This window comes from Elephas maximus, chromosome 8 (assembly GCF_024166365.1).
Source record: "Elephas maximus indicus isolate mEleMax1 chromosome 8, mEleMax1 primary haplotype, whole genome shotgun sequence".
Lineage (NCBI taxonomy): Eukaryota > Metazoa > Chordata > Mammalia > Proboscidea > Elephantidae > Elephas > Elephas maximus.
In genome coordinates, this window is record NC_064826.1 from 32,173,594 (window position 1) to 32,196,282 (window position 22,689).

At 39.9% G+C, this 22,689-nt stretch overlaps 1 protein-coding gene across 1 annotated transcript in view; it reads right to left on the bottom strand.

Moving 5' to 3' along the window:
• The window catches only part of CFTR (CF transmembrane conductance regulator), a 210,231-nt gene extending 195,547 nt beyond the window's left edge, over window positions 1–14,684 (bottom strand). The window contains exon 1 of the mRNA XM_049893700.1: window positions 14,620–14,684. Within this exon, the coding sequence (XP_049749657.1) occupies window positions 14,620–14,672 (53 nt within the window). The 5' untranslated portion in view covers window positions 14,673–14,684. The remainder of the gene's footprint in view (window positions 1–14,619) is intronic.
• Between the last annotated feature and the right edge of the window lie 8,005 nt (window positions 14,685–22,689).

Consider the following 22,689-nt stretch of genomic DNA (forward strand, 5'->3'; position numbering starts at 1 on the left):
ACAGTGGCAGCACTACAGCCCCTTGCTGGGACCTCCCTGAAGGAAAGTAAGAAGGGAAATCTCCCCAAAAGGCAGAACTTCGAGCAGTGTACCTGTTTGTTCACTTTACTTAGAAGGAGAAATGGCCAGATGTGTGATCGTATACTGATTCGTGGGCTGTGGCCACTGGTTTGGCTGGATGGTCAGGGACTTAGAAGGAGCATGATTGGAAAATTGGAGACAAGGAGGTATGGGGAAGAGGTATGTGGATAGATCTCTCTAAGTGAGCCAAAGAAATGAAGACATCTGTGTCTCATCTGAATGCTCACCAAAAGGTGACCACAGCAGAGGAAGATTTAACAATCAAGTGGATAGGATGACATGTTCTACGGAAATCAGTCATCCTCTTTCCCCAGCCACTCCTGTCATTGCCCAATGGGCTCATAAGCAAAGTGGCTATGGTGGTGGGGATGAAGATTATGCATGGGCTCAGTAACATGGACTTTACACTCACCAAGGCTGACTTCGCTACAGCCACTACTGAGTGCTCAATCTGCCAGCAGCAGAGACCAACACTGAGTCCCCAATACGGCACCATTCCTCAAGGTGATCAGCCAGCAACCTGGTGGTAGGTTGATTATATTGGACCGCTTTGTTCTTACTGGGTACACTTACTCTGGATACAGATTTGTCTTCCCTGCAAGCAATGCTTCTGCCAAAACTACCATCCGTGGACTTACAGGGTGCTTTATCCACTGTCATGGTATCCCATACAGCATCACTTCGGATCAAGGGACTCGCTTCATAGCACATGAACTGCATCAATGGGCCATGTTCATGGAATTCACTGGTCTTATCACTTTCCTCATCATCCTGGAGCAGCTGGCTTGATAAACAACAGAATGCCTGACACTTGATCCACGGACTTGGGACTTGCCACCTTCTACAACCACATCAACCATTCCTTGAAATATGTATGTGTGTGTGTGTATACACACACACACACATATAGTCATGGATTGAATTGTGTCCCCCAAAAATATGTGTCAACTTGGCTAAGCCATGATTCCCAGTATTGTGTGATTGCCCACCATTTTGTCATCTGGTGTGATTTTCCTATGTGTTGTAAATCCTAATCTCTGCCTGTGGTTAATGAGGCAAGATTAGATTATGTTAAAGAAGACTAGGTTAGGATGTAACACCCTTGCTCAGGTCACATCCTTGATTCAATGTAAAGGGAGTTTCCCTGGGGTGTGGCCTGCACCACCTCTTATCTTACAAGAGATCAAAGAAAAGGGAAGCAAGTAGGGTGGGGTGGGTGGGGAGGTGGGGGGTTGCATCATACCACCAAAAAAGCAGTACTGGGAGCACAGCGTGTCCTTTGGACCCAGGGTTCCTGTGCAGAGGAGCTCCTAGCTCCTAGTCCAGGGAAGGTTGATGACAAGGATCTTCCTCTGAAGCTGACAGAAAAAGCCTTCCCCTGGAGCTGAGGCCCTGAATTTGGACTTGTAGCCTACTAGACTGTGAGAGAATAAACTTGTGTTTGTTAAAGTCATCCACTTGTGGTATTTCTGTAATAGCAACGCTAGATGACTACTATATATATAATTACAGATATATGTATATATACACACATATATACATGCTTCACTGGTTTTGCTTCTCTAGAGAACTCAGCCTAAGATATTAGTCTTTACCCTGCCTATGGAGGTGAGTGTGAAGTTGGGTAAGAGATGGCTGTACCTCAGTAGGCAGTGCCGAGGAAGAGAAAGGTCTGTGTGTTTTAACAAGGCTCGGAGTTTTAGCCTAAAGCGATGTTACATGACCTTTTCAAGAGGAAAAAGAATCTCTTTTTAACACACACACAAAATTCATGATAGTAACTGTGCTCTTATTTATTCAGTCACTATGGAAAATACCAGTTGCCATCAAGTCGATTCTGACTCATGGTGACCCTATGTGTTTCAGAGTAGAACTGCACTCCAAAGGGCTTATGATGGCTGTCACCTTTTGGAAGTTAATCTCCTTTCTTCCAAGAGTCTTTGGGTAGGTTCCAATCACCAACTTTACAGCTAGTTGTCAAGTGCTTAACATTTGTGCTACCCAGTGACTCCTTTTCTCATGATTAGACTAGAGTTAGGAGTACTGGATAAAAAAACTACAGGGATAAAGTGCCATCCTCATCATACTGTATCAAGGGTGCAAGCTATTGACTGGGCAGCAACTTGTTTTTTTATAGATAATACCTGAAGCCCAAGCATATTTTTGCACCTCCTTTTGGATCTCTCAGCTGTGTTGTGTCCAACAGTGTGAAAGCCACTGCTTAAAGGAACGAAGTTAGAGTGGTGTCATGGATTGAATTGTGTCCCCTCAAAATATGTGTCAACTTTGTTAGGCCATGATCCCCAGTATTGTGTGGTTGGCCTCCATTTTGTGATTTTCCTATGTGTTATAAGTCCTAATCTCTGCCTGTGGCTCAGGGGGCAAGATTAGGGTGGGATGTAACACCCTTACCGAGATGATATCCCTGATCCAATGTAAAGGGAGTTTCCCTGGGGTGTGGCCTGCACCACCTTTTCTCCCTAGAGAGATAAAAGAAAACGGAAGCAAGCAGAGAAGGGGGAACCTCATACCACCAAGAAAGAAGCACCAGGAACACAGTGTGTCCTTTGGACCTGGGATTCCTGCACAGAGACGCTCCTAGTCCAGGAGAAGACTGATGATAAGGACCTTCCTCCAGAGCCAAAAGAGGAAGCCTTTCACTGGAGCTGATGCCCTGAATTTGGACTTGTAGCCTACTGGACTGTGAGAGAATAAATTTCTCTTTGTTGAAGACATCCACCTGTGGTATTTCTGTTACAGCAGCACTAGATGACCAAGACAAGTTTGGTGGGAAAGCAACAGTTGATGCAGTTTTTTGCTTGTTTGTTTGTCTGAGGGAGTGGGGTAGGTGAGTTCTAAGTAGAATTTAACTAGTGGTGCCCCTAGAGTACAGTTACTTGTTCCTGATACACTCTGAGGTCATACGGTACCACAATAAGGCCAAGCAAGAGGACACTTTAGATACTTCCCAAGATGCCAACCTGGACATTACTGAAATAATGTGAGGAAAATATTTAAAATTCTGATTGTCACCTCAGACATCTCAATATCTCTTGTCACTTTAAATATTTTCTATTCACCATATTACTTGGCCTTGAGCCTTAATCATCATTTCCTTTTTTATTTTAAAGAGAAGTAGAGAGTCTGCATAAGGAGCTCTGGTGACATAATGGTTAAAGTGCTGGGATGCTAACTGAAAGGTGGGTAGTTCAAACCCACCAGCAGCTCCATGGGATAAAAGACCTGGTGATCTGCTCCCACAAAGATTAAAAAATTTAAAAAATACAGCCTAGGAAACCCTATAAGGCCATTCTAATTTAGCATACAGCGTCGCTATGAGTTGAAATTGACTAGACAGTACACAACAACAACAACAGAGGGTCTACATAGGCCTCCACCCCTACCTCAAGCTTTCTTCTGCAACTGAATTTCTTCACTCACTAAATGGCACCACCAACCATCTTGTTACCCAAGTCAGCAAATCTAGGTGTTATCCTTGATTCTTCTCTCTCCTTTACCAGTTATATCTAATCAAATACCAAAATCTTTTGATTTATTCCCTCTAAATGTCTTTCAAATCCATCTCTTTCTCTCCATTTCTGCTGCCCTCTTTCAGTTCATGATATCTTTTATAAAACTCAGCTTCTGAATGGGTTATGTCACTCTCTTGCATTACATCAGTCATTTTTCACTTCCAATATGGTAACGCCCAAATAAAGCTTCTGATCTGGCTCCTACTAGAGTTTACAGGCCCATCTCCCACAAATCTCTGTCACAGATCTCATGCTCCAATCACAGGGAAGTCCTCTTAACTCTTTGAAGGTGCCATGCTTACTCTTGATACCAGTCCCACACATAGCCTGTTCTCACGTGTAAATTTTTCCTAAACCTATTCACACCCTCTTTGTGCAGATAACTCCACTGGATCATCTCCTTTAGGTGTCAACTTAAGAGTCATTTCCTCCAGCAAGACCTCCTTGGCTGCCCTTACACTTGTATAGGTACCCCCGTTGAGTGCTTTTATAAGACCTATCCTTGGCTGTTGAGACTCTGTGTTTCAGAGAACTCATTCAATGAAGGTACCAACAATTTCTTTCTTGTCCATCTCTACCTTCTTGATGTCTCCAAGCTGCCCAAATCATGACCTACAAAGGAAGAACCATTCTGACTCAGCTCCTGGAAGTAAGCCACCTGTGGGAGAATTCACTGGCTATATCAGAATAAAGCCCAGGTTTCAGGGATGAGAATCCTAACCTTAAAGACTTGGCAAAACACTTCAAATAATGTCTTTACCCTGTGGCAAGAAACAGCAAGCAGAATGACCCACAAAGGCTTGGGCCCCATCATAAGAAGACACAGGAGAAAGCTGTTGGGATAATGGCTCTAAGTATTAAAAATCTGCCCACAGTCCTGCTTGCTTTGACCCCTTTTTATCAAAACGATGCCGCATTGTAGGTCTGTTGAATGTTATCGATCTATAACATCCCTAGGTTTCTAAGGTTGATCACCATGGAATCATTATCATAAAGCCATATTTATTAAACCATTACATGCAGGAGTCTTGGAGTGGACTGAATATTGTACTAAACAAGTCAGAGCGGGCCCTGACTTCTAGGGCTTTACAGTCTGAAACAGTCATTGATGTCAAAAGGCAGTAAGAAGCAAATGGAGCTGCACAGAGAATAGTAAACTTGACAAGCACCGTGACTTAGGAAAAGCTGTGAACGCCAGATCTTTCAGAGCTCGGAAGAAATGGAATCATTCTCCACATCAAGCAATCTAATAGTAAATAGAGTTTTTACAGGCTTTTTGCTAAGAGAAGCTTAAACTCTTTGCTGACATAAAGCTCTACAGTGAAGGCACTTTGTAATGCTAATTCCACACTGACACAAACACAACCACATGGTAAACAGCCACACTGATTCTTAGCAGCTGAAGAGAAGCCACTGAAATAATAATGTTTTGCTCTGTGAAACCTGTCAGAGCCGGAACTCGATGGGACTGCCTTGTTTTTCCAGGTCTCATAAAAGTTCCACCTTTGACAGGGTACTACCACTATCCTATAAATCATTTTAGTGGAAAATATTTGAGTTTTTCTTCTCTGACAGGTTTTCGCCCTACACAGCTTCACAGGTTTTACTGTACTACACTTGATATATTCATAAATTCAACCTTCTGTCAGGGTCCCCAAACACCCAGACCCCTACTGTAGCTTGTTTCCCCTCCTGACCTCCTTGCATCCAGGGATTTTGCTCCAGGGAAATGTTCTAGGCAGATGCATCAGGAATCAGTGGAATCAAAATTGTCAAAACTGCGGCTGAGTCAGAGGTGTTTTTAAAGTTTTGACAAACAACAAACAGCTGCATGCTAAATGGTTAACATCCTCCCCTAGTGGTGTTGCAATCCTATATTTATATTGTAGCTCTATCACAACTGAAATTACAGGTTCTTGTGAAATGACACTAACAATCAGAATACATTTCATAGCAGTGTTCATTCAAGGACCTTTTAAACAAGTTTCAACATTTATGCATTGAGTATTATCACACTAAGTCCTATTTCCTTCCAAGAGACATAAAAGGGAAAACCATGATTTCCCTAGTGTATCAGTTGGCTCCACAGGATATTTAGATTGTCACATCAAACATAAAATATTGATGACGCAGTTAGAAAAACAGATTCCACTTTTCTTCTGAGCAAAACCAAACCAAACCAAATCCACTGCCGTCAAGTCAATTCTGACTCATAGTGACCCTATGGGACAGAGTAGAACTGCCCCATAGAGTTTCCAAGGATCACCTGGTGGATTTGAACTGTCGACTTTTCGGTTATCAGCTGTAACTCTCAACCACTATGCCACCATGTTTCCATCTTCTTAGCAAGGACCTGAATATTAAAGTTACATCATATGCTACGGATTATAAGTATATAAGAATATTTCTAGAGTGTCAAGTGGGTAATAATTTGATCTAGAATATAAAAACTGTTGGAATACACTTCAAAACCAAGAAGGAAGTTAAAAACTTGCAATATTAGCTAAAAGAAACTTAAATATATATCAAACCCAAAACCCATTGCTGTCGAGGCCATCCCAACTCATAGCGACCCTACACGACAGAGTAGAACTGCCCCATAGAGTTTCCAAGGAGCACCTGGTGGATTTGAACTGCCGACCTTTTGGTTAGCAGCTGTAGTTCTTAACCACTACACTACCAGATTTTCCATTAATTATATATATCTATATAATTTTTTCTATATATATAATTTTAGTCATGTCGTGTAGAGGGAGTATTTTTAAAACTCTGAAAGTTAAACAAATCAAAATTAACATATATTCCCAGCTGAAAATTCTAACCATATTAAGTGCTATGGCTGCTAACCAAAGGGTCGGCAGTTCGAATCCGCCAAGCGCTCCTTGGAAACTCTATGGGGCAGTTCTACTCTGTCCTATAGGGTCGCTATGAGTTGGAATCGATTCGTTGGCTCTGGGTTTTTTTTTTTTTTTTTTTGGTCTATCATAGCAAAGCTTTGTCAGCAAAAAGATTACAATTGGAAAGGAATATTGGGAGAGTGATGTAGAGAATCAACATTTGTCAGCTGACCCTCGAAATGAAACTGGGGAAGAGCTGCCTCCTCAAAGTAGAGTTGACCTTAATGACACGGGTGGAGTCAAGCTTTTGAGATCTTCACTTGCTGATGTGACACGACTCAAGATGAGAAGAAACAGTTGCAAACATCCATTAATAATCAGAACATGGAATTACGAAGTATGAATCTAGGAAAATTAGAAGTCATTAAAAATGAAATGGAACCCAAAAAAGATCGATATCCTAGGCATTAGTGAATTGAAAGGGACTGGCTTTGGCCATTTTGAATCAAATAATCATTTGGTCTACTACACCGGGAATGACAAACTGAAGAGAAACGGCATCATATTTATCATCATAAAGAACATTTCAAGATCTATCTTGAAGTATAATGCTGCCAGTGATAGGATAATATCCCTATGCCTACAAGGAAGGGCAGTTAATATGAACATTATTCAAATTTACACACCAATCGCTAATTCCAAAGATGAAGAAATTGAAGATTTTACCAACTTCTGCAGTCTGAAATTGATCAAACATGCAATCAAGTTGCATTGGTAATTACTGGCGATTGGAATGTGGAAGCTGGAAACAAAGAAGGAACAGTCATTGAAAAATATGACCTTGATGACAGAAACAACACAGGAGATCACATGATAGAATTCTGCAAGGCCACCAACATCTTCATTTCAAACACCTTTTTTCAACACCATAAACAGCAACTACACACTTGGACCTCACCAGATGGGATACACAAGAATCAAATCGACTACATCTGTGGAAAGACAATGGAGAGGTTCATCAGTCAGAACAAGGCCACGGGCCAACTATGGAACAGACCATCAATTGTTCACCCAAATGTTCAAGTTGAAGCTGAAGAAAACTAAAACAAATTCACAAGAGACAAAGTACAGCCTTGATTATATCCCACCTGAATTTAGAGGCCATCTCAAGAATAGATTTAATGCACTGAACACTAATGACTGAAGATCAAAGCGGTTGTAAGATGATATCAAGGACATCCTACATGAAGAAAACAAAAGGTCATTAAAAAGACAAGAAAGAAAGAAAAGACTAAAATGGATGTCAGAAGAGACTCTGAAACTTGCTCTTGAATGTAGAGTAGCTAAAGTGAAAGGAAGAAATGAAGAAATAAAAGAGCTCAAGAGAAGATTTCAAAGGGCAGCTTAAGAAGACAAAGTATTATAATTAAATGTGAAAAGGCCTGGAGTTAGAAAACCAAAAGGGAAGAACATGCTGGGCATTTCTCAAGCTGAAAGAACTGAAGAAAAAATTCAAACCTCAAGTTGCAATACTGAAGGATTCTATGGGCAAAAAAATTGAACAACACAGAAAGCATCAAAACAAGATGGAAGATATACATAGTCACTGTACTAAAAAGAATTGATCGATGTTCAACCACTTCAGAGGGTAGCATATGATCAAGAACCGATGGTACCGAAGGAAGAAGTCCAAGCTGCACTGAAGGCATTGGCAGAAAACAAGGTTCCAGGAATTGACAGAATACCAACTGACATGTTTCAACAAATGGATGCAACACTGGAAATGCTCACTTGTCTGTGCCAAGAAATTTGGAAGACAGCTACCTGGCCAACTGACAGGAAGAGATCCATATTTGCAACCATTCCAAAGAAAGGTGATCCAACTGAATGTGAACATTATGGAACAATATCATTAATATGATATTAATATTACTGACATCATTGCTGATGTCAGATGGATCTTGTCTGAAAGCAGAGAATACCAGAAAGATGTTTACCTGTGTTTTATCAACTAGGCAAAGGCATTCAACTATGTGGATCATAACAAATTATGGATAATGTTACAAAGAAGAGGAATTCCAGAACAGTAACTGCGTTTATGAAAACCAACAACAACAACAAAAAAACCATTGCCATCAAGCTGATTCAGACTCATAGTGACCGTATAGGACAGAGTAGAACTCTCCCATAGAGTTTCTAAGGAGCACCTGGTGGATTCGAACTGCCAACCTTTTGATTAGCAGCCATAGCTTTTAACCACTACACCACCAGGGTTTCCGAGAAGCAGTCATTCAAACAGAACGAGGGGATACTCCGTGGCTTAAAATCAGGAAAGGTATGCATGAGGATTGTATCCTTTCACCGTACGTATTCAATCTGCATGCTGAGCAAATAATCCAAGAAGCTGGACTATATGAAGAACAATGGGCCACCAAGATTAGAGGAAGACTCATTAACAACCTGCGTTATGCAGATGACACAACCTTGCTTGCTGAAAGTGAAGAGGACTTGACCCATTTACTGATGAAGATCAAAGCCCACAGCCTTCAGTATGGATTACACCGCAACATACAGAAAACAAAAATTCTCACAACAGGACCAATAAGAAATGTCATAATAAATGGAGAAAATATTGAAGTTGTCAAGAATTTCATTTTACTTGGATCCACAATCAACGCCCATGGAAACAGCAGTCAAGAAATCAAACGACGTATTGCATTTTTTTTTTTTTTATTGCATTGGGCAAATCTGCTACAAAAAAACCTCTTTAAAGTGTTAAAAAGCAAAGATAACACTTTAAGGACTAATGTGCACTTGACTCAAGCCATGGTATTTTCAGTCGCCTCATATGCACATGAAAAGTGAACAATGAATAAGGAAGACCAAAGAAGAATTGATGCCTTTAAATTATGATGTTGGCAAAGAATATTGAATATACCACAGAGAACAAACAAATGGTCTTGGAAGAAGTATAGCCAGAATGCTCTTTGGAAGTGAGGATAGTGAGACTTCATCTCACGTACCTTGAACATGTTGTCAGGAGAGACCAGTCCCTGGAGAAGGACATTATGCTTGGTAAAGTAGAGGGTCAGCAAAAAAGAGGAAGACCATCTACAAAATGGATTGACATAGTGGCTGCAACGATGGTCTCAAACATAACCACTGTGAGGATGGCACAGGATCAGGCAGCATTTTGTTCTGTTGTACCTGGGGTCGCTATGAGTTGGAACGGACTCCACGGCACCTAACAGCAACTACGACACTGTCCGAAAGAGAGGGCCCCTGTCCCACAGGTAAATTCCTCCAATTCCTACAGGAGACAAAGCAAAGAGAGAGGACTGAAACTCTGGGCTGTGCTCACTGAATGACATTTGCCCAGGGACTCCTGGTATTCAGGCACCTTTGGCAATTATACATCTCCTTGCAGGTTCATATATTGACTCTCTGTATTATGCATGCATTTGTTCTTATTTGGATAGCCTAAGCCTTGACTAAGAGACAAATCTGAACTAATTCATGTGTGTTAATCAGGACTAGACAGGCTTTTGTTTGCAGTCAGCTAGTAGTTTTGTTTGTGATCAGCTGGTCTCTCTTAGCAACATTTTTATGAACACCTCCAACAAACTGCAAAAGTATTTATGATGTTGCCATAATTTTAGATTTCCCCCTGCATTGCAAACATGTAAATAAAGTATAAATGTGAAATAATAATGCCATAGTCTATATATCAAATAAATGTGGTCCTCTTCCAAACCATCATCTTGATGGGTCTTTCATTATGTATGTATGATAATCATGCTTCCATTGCTCGAAACATAGTTGTCTTCGTTTGCAATTCATTTTTTTTGCATGATTAAAATATATGAACTTAGGTAGTACTTCGCAGTTAACAAAGCAAATTGTGAAAAAATAAAGAAAAAATCTTTATCCTTTCAGGGAGGAGTTGATTTTGAGATATAGTCAAAAGTCATTTATAAACATATCCAAATGAGCAGGCCGGGTAATATATATATATATATTTTAATCTAAAGCAGGTTATGGCTATAAAATAATGAAGATGCCCTAGTGGCACAATGGTAAGGCTCAGCTGCTAACCGAAAGCTCAGCGGTTTGAACCCATCAGCAGCTGCATAAAAGAAAAGACCTGGCAATCCGCTCCCATAAAGATTACCTACAGCCTAGGAAACCCTATGGGGCAGTTCTACTCTGTCCTAAGAGTCGCTATGAGTCGAAATCAACTCAACACCACACAACGAAAACAACAGCATAAAATAATGACGAGCTAGCATACACTTGTGAGAAGAAATTTATAAACTGTTTTTTATAGACAAGTCCAAAAAAAAAAAAAATCCAAAAACATTTTAATCAAAGGAAGAACACTTGGAATAGTAGTCTGATTTTCACTGGTAGCTATTTTGAACCACCATACCCATTCTGAGGTATATATTCTAGTGTATTCATTTTAAAATCTCTTACTTTGTATTAAATAAATACAAAAGTGCCCTAAATGATCTTACCTATTATCCTGACACTTGTAATATGCAATTCTCTGCTGCATTTCCACCTTAGATCTTAATGTTCTTTACTCATTGGCCTTATTGAGATTTAACCATAGAGTTTATGGGGAGCACTATATTCAGTCTTGTAAGACATCTGTGGCATTGTACACTTGGATTCTGTGGGGCTCGCACAATTCCTGGAAAACAGACCTAGATTTCTGGTATGGACATAATGTGTAAAATTCAAGCTGGGTCATCTGACACATTGTCTGATACAGAAGCTAGTAATGAAAGAGAATACAGGAATTCCAGGACATGAAAGAAGTAAGAGGAACAAACTTAATAACTGCCTTAAAAGTTATAAGAAAATATAAACTTGGAAAATTGCCCAAAATCAACAAGCATACCTGTTGATAACATATGTAAATAAATCCCGATGGGATGTGAACCATAAATTCTATGCAAACATATCACCTCTAGTCTAAAAACATGTTCTATTACATAAATATTGTTTTCATAAAAGCTTCAACTAAACGTACTTGTTTTCCATGGTACTTGTAAACTACTTAAATTTGTTGTGGTTGAAATTCTCTTTTAGATTACATTTGTAAAAAATATATATTAGCAGTATGACAGTCCGGAGCCATTTAAACTTTGTGCTGGTGTGAAACCCATGCAAAATTAAGAAAATACTTAGTAGATTTTTCCCAAACGCTATTCCTTTTCCAGTAACAAAACCTAGACAATGAAAAAGATATTTAATATAATCCATAACCTGGAACATAACAGTTTTACTCTTATATTATTCTGAAACTGAAGGGATCATATTCAGAAAGCTAAATTCTAAGGCGTTTAACAACGTATGATACAAGCATATGACTTCTTTCTTATATTATCTGGTAAGGCTATACAAGATGAGATCTTACCCAAATTAAATTCTCATATAAAATAAAAAACCCATGGCCCCCGGACACCCTTTCAGCTCAGTAAGGAGGTCACTCCTGAGGTTCACCCTTCAGCCAAAGACTGAACAGGCCCATGGAACAAAACAAGACTAAAGGGGTGCACCAGCCCTGGGGCAGGGACTGGAAAGTAGGAGGGAACAGGAAAGCTGGTAATAGGGAACCCAGAGTTGAGGAGGGAGAGGGTTGACATGTCGTGGGTTTGTTAATCAATGTCATACGACAATGTGTGTACTAACTGTTTGATGGGAAACTAGTTTGTTCTGTAAACCTTCATAAGTTCAATACATATACATATATATAAACCAAAAACCCAAACCCGTTGCCAGCAAGTAGATTCCGACTCATAGCGAACCTATAGGACAAAGTAGAATGGCCCCATAGGGTTTCCAGGAGCAGCTGCTGAGTTCGAACTGCTGACCTTTTGGTTAGCAGCCTGAGCTCTTAACCACTATGCCACAAGGGCTCCATATTCTCACATATGCCCATTCATTTCATATACAGACAGATAGTCACAAAACTGTATTCAACAAAGATGAATTGAGCATCTCATATAAATAAGAGGTAATGGCAAAGAATTAAAAAAAAAACATGGTAAATAACAATAGCAGCTAATATTTACTGGGCTAAACATTCTACAAGCATTTTCTCAGCTAATTAACCCCTCTGACATAGGAACTATGAGTCTCCAAGTCTTAAAAGTCAAGTTACAGAAACTCGGAGATGTTAAACAACTTGTCTCAGGTCACAAAGCTGCTAAGCAGTAGTTCTGGGATATGAATCAAAACAGTCTGAATTCAAAGCTTCCTAACACTCTTGACAACTTAAGCAATGTTGCCTAACCCAGAAGGAAGTTTATAATCACTGGGGCTTTAGATGCTCTTCTGTTACTAATAATAGTAAGAACTTACCATAACTTTTACAGATAAGGCACCTTTTCCTAGAGCAACTTATTACGAAATAGTTTGGAGAACATGAGTAAGTATGCTCTTAACAATTTAAGCAGCCTTTGTAATACATTTCTTTCCATATCAAGCTGAGAGCATTTGTAATCTATACTAAAATTTATGAGATGATGAGCAAAAAGGAAAAAAAAAAACGACTTTGATAAATCAACAATTAGGTAATTTAGGGTTTCTTCATACTCAGTACTTGGAAGTACCTGTGAAATATTCACTCTTTTGAAAACTGCAGTTTTAGGCTGATTGGCACTTAGATTCTTCAAAATATTCTGCTAAAAAGTCTATATTTTGTGCTTATTAGCATTCTGATTTTGTAACAACAGCAACAAAAAACAAACCCTTTGCCGTCGAGTCAATTCCAACTCATAGCAACCCTATAGGACAGAGTAGAATTAACCCCATAGGGTTTTCAAGAAGTGGCTCGTGGATTCGAACTGTCAATCTTTTGGTTAGCAGTCAAATGCTTAACCACTGTGCCACCAAGACCCCGATTTTGTAAAGTAGTAGGAAGTTAGATCTATAGATAAGACTATTTTATTGATGGACTAACAACAGATGCTGTAAACATCAATACAAACGGTGATTCCAAAGAGCAAAGTCCTTCTCTCCCATCCACAGGGAGGAGCTCTCCTTCAGTGGCCACTGGCCTCTCTTTAGTACCTGAGTTCCAGGCTTCACTGCACATGAAGAGAATAAAACATTAGAGAGATGTGAAAAGCCAATCTCCTTCCCCACTCACACATATATGCACGTATTTATAATAAATTTCACTTTTCTGATACCTAAGTATGCTGATTCACTGGAGAATTATGAGTCAAGTTATATCCCACGAGAGAGCTGTATCTAAGTATTCAATCAAACAGGTGTACTAAAAGAAACTAAGTGGATTCAGTATTCAAAGAACACTTCAGATTTGAAATGCTACATCTAATTATGCTTTGCCTGAAACTCTGGAACTCTATTTTTAAAAATCTCATTAGCGGAAGTTTGCAAGCTTTTATGGCTCATTCCATGCAAAGAAGATGAAAGTACCATTTATTAAATGTTAGTTGGATATATCTTCAGTATCTATTCTCGTGGCTCCAGATCTGATAATTTTGACTCCGTTTTTTAATTTATAGCTACAGAATTAGCTTTCTTTTTAAGAAAAATATTTCAAAGGGTTTGCTTTCATTCTTAGAAGAAAGAATAATGGAATGGTAGCAAATACTTGTTATGAGATCTAGTCAACATCATAACAATGGAAAATTTACTGAAGCACATACTGCCACCACCATCCCAAAGAAAAAAATCAAAATTCAGACAACAAATGTTTTCTGAGCAACTACTACATGCAGGTAGGCGCTTGTAGTATATGTGCCAAGAAGATTAAGTTTTCAAAGCATGAAAGGGTTTGGAAAACAACGGACCAAACTTAAATATTTGTTAACTAACAACTTCATAATTTATAGTTTCTAGAAAATCATACAGAACAATTGCACAATAGCATATTTAGGTCTTGAGAGTCTGACTTTCAGTTACAAGTGGACTATAGCTCTCTAGCCAAACAATCCTCCGGTTCATTCCTTCACCGCTTGTTTTCTAATTCATTCCACAAGATCCACGTTTTCTTTCATGACAACGTGCTAGCGCATCTTTAGAAAAAAAAAAAAAAACTATTCCTCTTTCCCCAAAACCCAGCCCATACACACGCCCTCCTCTCACACGGGCACGTATCCTTCCAAAGCTCGGCGGCCACCCCTCACCTGAAGAAAAGTTTGGAGATGACGCTGGCCCTTTCCAAAGGCGACTTCTGCATGGTCCTGCGGGGCGCCAGGGTCCCTGACGAGGATGACTGGGCTGTAGCTCTTAATGGCCAAACTCGCCCTACTCTTCGCAGTGCCGGGCGCTCGCCCCTTTTTCTTTGACCTGCTGTGATGTCATTTGCTTCCAACTCCCCCGACCCACCCCCACTCCACACACCTCCCCTTTCCTTTGCTCCTTCCCCCTCCTCCATTGCCCAAGTTGAAAGACAAGCGCTGCCTGGTCCGGCTCCAAATTTGTTCAAGCTGCTTTCTCCACCTCCTGCGCACCCTCCGCGCGCAACCCGACCGCTCCTTCCTTTTCGCCTCCTTCCCTCCCTCGCTGCCCTGCGCCTCCCTTTCCCGGTTCTACGTGCCGGCCTCCCTCCCTCATGCGCGCTCCTCGCAGGTCCTAGTCCCGACAGTCCAGCCTTACCCACAGGTGCGCAACAGTCACGGCCGCTCTCCAGGTCCAGTCTCCGGCACTCGAGGACAGAGCAGCCACCGGCAGGAGGGGAACCGGCCCCGCGGGAAGCCTCCTGGACCGTCCTACGCGCCAGGTTCCGCCCGACCCTGGACCCTCCGCCGCCAACTTCCCCGCTCCTTCCTCCTCCTTTCTCCCGAGATCCTAGCCACCACGCTCGTGTTAAGTTTGCAAGGTGCATTTTGAAAAGAGCGGAAATGTGTCTCTCGTGTATCAAAATGCAGCCTTGGAGAGCCGGAAAGTTCCGCGGCTGCGTCTGCTGTGATCGTGTTCACCTTAGCTCTTCCTTTGGGTGTCAGAGGGAAGAGCCAAGCTTTGTTAGTTTCAGGTTTAGGTGCGCTCCAAGTGTGGCATAGACACCTTATGGGGGGAAAAAAACTTACAAGGAGGTAAGAGGGGATATTGCTTTACCCATTGCCCACCCAGGATTTGTTCACTGCCTGTCCTAAGTTTTTCAGTCCGGCTTGAGGTTTTAAGGAAGAATTTTGTGAGCATTCGCGACGACAGTGACAAGTGAACAGCGCGTAAACTAGCCCGCCCTCCTATGGATTTCCTAGTCTCAGTCAGCAAAACATCTTGACTAAACCACTGAAAAGAATCCCGTCTTTGAAGCAAAGGTACCGAGTTAACTTTGACCGGACGCGTAGAAACGCCATCTTCAGCACTCCGAGGGCATCTAGGCTTTCCCGCGCGTGGGCACATCGGAGTTTTTGGTGTGTGGATTGTGTGCAGGTCTGATAGTTTTTAAGGAGCCAGGAATTTAATTCCTGAACTCTGTTGTGTAGAAGCATTTGCACATTGAGTTTGAATTGAAAAATTCAAATGAAAGCAAAAATTTCAGTCCGATTACGTTATTGGCTTCACATCAAAGGCAAGGGTGTTTACTTGTGTGTACCTTGTTGTTGACTCGTGGTCAACCAAATAAAGTACAAATAAAATGTGCATTTCATGAAGACAGGGCTATATGTTTGAATTAAGGAATGTATTCCACTGGTTTTTATGGTTCTGCTTTGCATTTCAATGCCACCTTTTTTTCTATCTTAATTTTTAAAACATTGACATTTTATTATTCTAAATTTAAATGCAAAGAAAATAAAAACCAAAGAGTTAAATCAAATTGCATAATGTTCTATAACAGCAAAAAACTTCAGCATTCCTAACTCATGATCCCTTGCTTCAATTCCTGTTTCTGTGACATAAAAGTCAAGGTTCTGTCTTTACTGTTGACTTTTCCCAGGTATGTCGATTGAACGCACTCCATGCACTTCCCCACCCCCACCCTGTTGTTTGCTTTCTAAGGGCTAGTGTGACCGATCAAATTAATACACACATTTTTAAATGAATTGGTAATCAGCTCCTCTTTGTTATCAAACAGTAAGTGACAAAAAACGGGATTAAGTTGCAAAGGACATCATAGAAGCTGACCAAGTCATTTGGCTCCAGGAGAACCCAAATATTTGTCAGTCTCTTTCCCCTGGAAAGAATAAACAAAATAATGACCAATTCTGGAGTTCTTACTATTTGCCAGGAATCATTGCACATAAATAGTACAACCTCCATGTTAGTTGGTGTTATTATCCCATTCTTCAGTTGAGGAAACAGACACGTGAGGTTAAGCAAAATGCCTAAAATAGTAAAGCTCAGATTCAAACCCAGGTCTAACTCTAAATCATCACTTGTACAGGTGTGTACCATTGCTTCTTATTAAACCATCCTTCATGTATTTATATACTGTCATTTACACACCAACTCAGTCTTTCTCCTCACATTAAATGGGAAAAAAAAAAAATACCAAACATGTTGCTGTCAAGTCAATTCCTACTCATGGCAACCCCATGTGTTACAGAGTAGAACTGCTCTGTAGGGTTTTCTTCATTGTCATCTTTATGGAAGCAGGTCACCAGGCCTTTCTTCTGGATGGATTTGAACCAACAACCTTTAGATTGGCAAACCATTTCTGCCACCCAGGGACTTTGTTTCATGAAATCAGAACAGCTAGTCCTGTTTAAGAATGAAACAGGAAACCAGAAAGCTAAGAACCAAGTAGTTACTGAAGATATATATATTTTAATAACTAATGTTTAATAGTAATATTACATTTTAAGTGTATGCATACATGCATGACTAGGAAGATCCAGGGATCTTATTGTAAAGGATTACAGCCAAATACCAGCTCACAGCATTTTCTAACAATATTATACTAGTTAACATTTGTTGAGCACTTAACATATACATATCAGGTTCTGTGCCAAATACACAGCAAGCTTTACTTTGTTTAATCCTTGTAACACCTTCACAGGACAGGTACTTCCTTCATTATCCGTGTACTGCAGACTAATAAACTGAGGTACAAAAATTTAGTAATTTACCCAAGCCATTTGCGCAATAAATAATTACAGAGGTAACTGGGATTTGAACCTAAACAATCTGTTACACCTTACATGTCAAAGCATTTAACCGCTACTGCACTGGGGTTTTTTTTGGGTTTGGGTCCCTACAGAGGAAGCCCTGGTGGTGTAGTGGTTAAAAGCTACAGCTGCTAAAAGCAGTTCAAATCCCCCAGGCACTCCTTGGAAACCCTATGGGGCAGTTCTACCCTGTGCTATAGGGTCACTATGAGTTGGAATCGAGTTGACGGCAATGGGTTTGGTTGGGGTTTGCCCCGACAGAATATCCTGATATTTTAAGGAGAAATGACCTTAAATATAGATTAGGTTGTCATTTGTGTGGCATAATTTTAAAAGTATATTAAAAAGAAGGAGGAGGGGGAGGAGGAGAAGAAATGAAAGAAGCCAATATTTATATTTATTGAGTACTTTATCAGTCAGAGAGCCCTGGTGGTGCAGTGGTCAAGAGCTACAGAGAGCTAGGGCTGCTAAACAAAATGTCGGCAGTTTGAATCCACTAGCTGCTCCTTGGAAACCCTGTGGTGCAGTTCTACTCTGTACTATAGGGTCACTATGAGTCGGAAGCGACATGACGGCAGTGGGTTTTTGGTTTACAGACTAGCCACATTGGCACATAAAACTAACCATCACAAATACCTACTATGTATTCAATAATGTACCAGGTACTTGCTACAAATTATCTCAACATATGTAAAGTTTATAGGAGATAACCTTTATAAGAGATAATTAGGTCACTCATTCTGCCAGGTGATGGCTGAAGTTTCACTATTGGAGAGCCTGACAGTGAGCGTTGACAATACTTATCTATCATGTTCAATTTAATTGGAGTGATATTCCTCCTTCAGAGTGGGCTTTAATAGTGATAAGTGGGTAGCCATCTTGAGTACACTAAAAAATAGAAAAGTGGAAGAAGGATGATTTTTCCACTGATCTCTTACATCATATTACCCTGATCAAATGCTTGCACCATGTTCAAATACTCAGCAATTTTTTCATATCCCCTGCCTGCATTTTCCCATAACTTCCTCTCAGGAGGATACAATGTTTCAGATATACTGACAGTCATAAATGCGGTTCATCATAACTCAAATGTGTCATAAGTCAAGGACTACCTGTAGTCTGCAAAGATGTTTCAGGCCCAGAGAGAGGTGACCTGGTACATGATTAGGCCAGAGATATTTGTTTACTTTTACTGCTTACAACATTATGTTTGGCTCTCACAATTCAGTTTATAAACACACACATGCACACATACTTGTATTTATATACATACAGAGTCCTTCTTCCCCAAACTTACTTGGAAGCAGGATTTGTGTCTTCTTTTTTTTCCCTTTTAACTCACATATTTAACTCACAAACATCCAATATTTAGTAATACAGTGTATACAATCAAACAGTGATTTCACCTTAGGATGCTGACCTGATAGTTGAAATGTCATCCTAAATGGGAAATCTGAATATGCTCAAGAGATGAATGGTTAACATTAATTTTTCAGCGAGCTAGAGCTTGGCATTCAGGCAGGTATACAAAATAAGACGGTATTTCCACCCTTCAAAACTCAGAATCTACTGATGGTCAGTAAAATCTTTTAGGGATGGTTAAAAAAAAAAAAATTTTTTAGGAGAGTATGATGGAAAGAGCTTGGGCTTTGAGGCAGTAAAGAGCTAAGTCCTCAATTCTGGCACTACCACTTACTTAGCTATGTGATCTTAGGTAAGCAAGCAACTTACCCTTTCTGTGTCTCAGTTCCCTGTTCTGAAACTGAGGTTAATAATACCCACCTCACAGGGTTATTGAATGGATTAAGTCAGGGGTCTCTATTTCGGCACTATTGACATACAGGGCTGGGAATTCTTTGATTTGGGAGGCTGTCTTGTGCACTATAGGATGTTTAGCAGAATTCCTATCTTCTCTCCCCATCACAGTTATGACAACCAAAATTGTCTCCAGACATTGCCAAATGTCCCCTTGCGGAGGGGGGGGATCATTCCTGGTTGAGAACCACTGAATGACGTGAATTAAATGTGATACATATAAGACATAAAGTGCTTAGAACATAATAAACACTCAATAACCCATTGCCCATGAGTCAATTCCGACTCATAGCAACCCTTTAGGACAGACTAGAACTGTCTCATAGGGTTTCCAGGGAGCGGCTGGTGGATTCAAACCACCAACCTTTTGGTTAGCAGCCTATCTCTTAATAAGTACTAGAAATTGTCATTACCTATCAGTGGTGATAAATCAGAAATTGATGTGCCATTGCAAAATGGAACACTAGAGAAAACTGAGCTCCTGGAAAGCTGTCGGAATTCTCTTGGGAACATTGGACTTTCTCATTTCCTCTGAAGTTATTTGCTTGCATTTGGACTAGATGTAAAGGCGAGAAATCAGATACCCTTCCACTCTAAGGTAATTTTGACTTAGAGGCAGAAGTATATTTTTAAATGGCAGAAACCTCCTTGTTCCTTTTGCATTGAAATGGCATTTGAAAGCTCTGCTTTTTTTATTTCTCTAATTTTCAGCTCACCACCAATGGTATATCCTTCACAACTGCGTCCAGATGGAATTTGGCACCCTGGTGGGTCTTCTGTAACGTCAAGGTACTTGCTCCTAAAGGAGCTCTTAAAGATCCTTGCTCAGCACAAAATAGGAGATTATTAATGCTACTAATGAACTGGAACAATTCTGAATGATATTCAGAATATAACTTTGCATGAGTATAAAAATCTAATAAATATTCTGAGATTTTCCTAAAATTGCTGTTCATGAAATGTTCCATCATTTATATTCACTCTCTTCTTATTCTCCTACTGAAGCTTTTTTAGAAATAAGAACATTCATAATGCCAGATTAAATTTTCATTGGTGATATCATGCAGAAAGCCAGATACCATCTATAGAACTAAAATAGTGTTTTTTGTATATTTGAACTCCAAAAAGAAAAGTGATTTTATTTCCTCAGATGAGTTTTGTGCTAAATTTTTTTTTTTTTTATAGGCTACACAGAAGAGTTAAATTTACAAAGGAAGTAAAGAAGTCAAGTCGACTCTGACTCATGGTGACCCCATGTGTGTCAGAATATAACTGTGCTCCATAGGGTTTTCAAGGGCTGATTTTTTTTTAAGTAGATTGCCAGGCCTTTCTTCCAAGGCACCTCTGGGTAGACTGAAACCTCCAATCTTTCAGTGAGCAGCCAAGTGCATTAACTGTACCACCTAGTGACTGCAGAAAGGCAGTGAGTACAATAAATAAAAGAGTGACATATTTACATATTTATAACTATCTTCGCCAAAACATAATCTGTAATAACAACATATAAAGTAGAGCATTTGAAATAAAGAATAAAAAGAGTGGGAATTTTTTTATCGTGTCTAGGCACTAAAAGTAAGTCTGAATATCTTGGCAACCAAAGCCCAGTAGATTGTATTACTCTCACAGTCTAATACCTGACAGAAACCAATATGGAAGCTCACCTGGAGAGAAAAACCATCCGCTCCATTCTTGGAAGAGTTTGCCAGTTCAGAGGCTTATACACTTATCCCTGAATGATATCATGGACAGTATTTTCAGCTCCACTTCTTCAAAAACATTTATTTTATGGTCATTTCTTCTACCAGTCCATGATAAAGGCCAAGGACACAGTATGAAATCGGTTACTCATGGAAAGATTTTTGGCCAGGGAAACTAGAATTTGAGAACCCGCAGGCTCAGGGTCTCCTTTCTGGCTTGCTTTAACTTATCGTGTATAGGCTTTAATCTAGATAGATTCTATGGGATCTTGTCATTTTAAGACACTGTGTTGGCCATTTATTGATCTTCAAGTTCAATGTGACTAGTGAAGCCATGGCAATTTATATGGTCAAAAGGACAGCCAATTCTTGCTTCAGTGACTATGGCTCATTGGGCCCCACAGTCTGCATTCCTGTGACTGGCACGTAGTAGCTAGAACCTTCTCACTTCAGAGACTATTGAGAGGCAACACTGGTGAAATGATGGCAAAATACTTATGAATGCTTACTGACATGTGCAGAAATTATATTTAAAAAATGAATGAAAATAGTCTATGTCCTTTCTGTAACAAAGCATAATATGCTAAATGAGTAAAATCAATTTGATAAATTTGTATCATGTTTTTCATCTAAACAAATTTGACTGCTACAAAGTTTTACCTAAAAACATAGAAATCACTTTTTTTATAAAAACAAGTTCAAAACACCATTTAGCATGATCCTGCTTTTGCAAAAATAATAATAAAATTTATACTCATTTGCTGCCCAAATTGTATTACATGCATTAGAAAAATTCTATAAAACTGGTATTATTAGTAGTGTAATTATTTTGTTAATCATCCTCAACCCATTTTACAAATGAAGAAACAGAGTTACAAAAGGTTAAATGCCATACCTAAATTCAAGAAATAGAGCCAGCATTTGAAAAAACCCAGTGGCCAGACTACAGAGCCAAGTACTTCATCACGGCGCTCTGTAGGCAGCTGCACCATGTAGAATTGTTTTTTTTTTTTAAGCTAAGAAAAGTTGCCTTTACAATTTGTCCACTTGCTTCCCTGTTTAGGTGAAGTCAGGGACTTATCATGAAGATCTTTCTTTTCTTCATGTTCCTCATTTCTTCAGAATCCATTCAGTGGCTTCTCTTTATTATAGGAAGGTAAAGTAAGTAGAAATCCATGAAGAGGGAAGGGAAGAACAAGATCTGTTCTGCGGCTTGACAAAGACTACCTATTCTATTTCTTTTTGATATTAAACATAATTAGAATCTCTCTGATGGGTTGAGATGACACCAATTGAAGAGCTTAAATAGACAGAGGCACCACAGGTGCCCTAGGAAAACACACCACACAGTGGGAGGAAGAGTTTAATGCCAGTGCCTACCACTTGATGGGAGATTGGTTGCTCTTCATTTTGGAATGAAACTGGAAGGTTGGCTTTACCTACCCACCTGTTCCAATAGGGTGATCATCGTAACAGTGGACCAGGATACATCAGACTCTGTGGGAGAACCTCTTTCCATGAGTGACACAACATTGTGTCAACAGAGATTCTTGCAGCACAAAATGGGCTGGGACATGTGATGGCGGACAGATCAGATCCTCCATGTTCTCCATTTCTCTGGTGTTGGGAA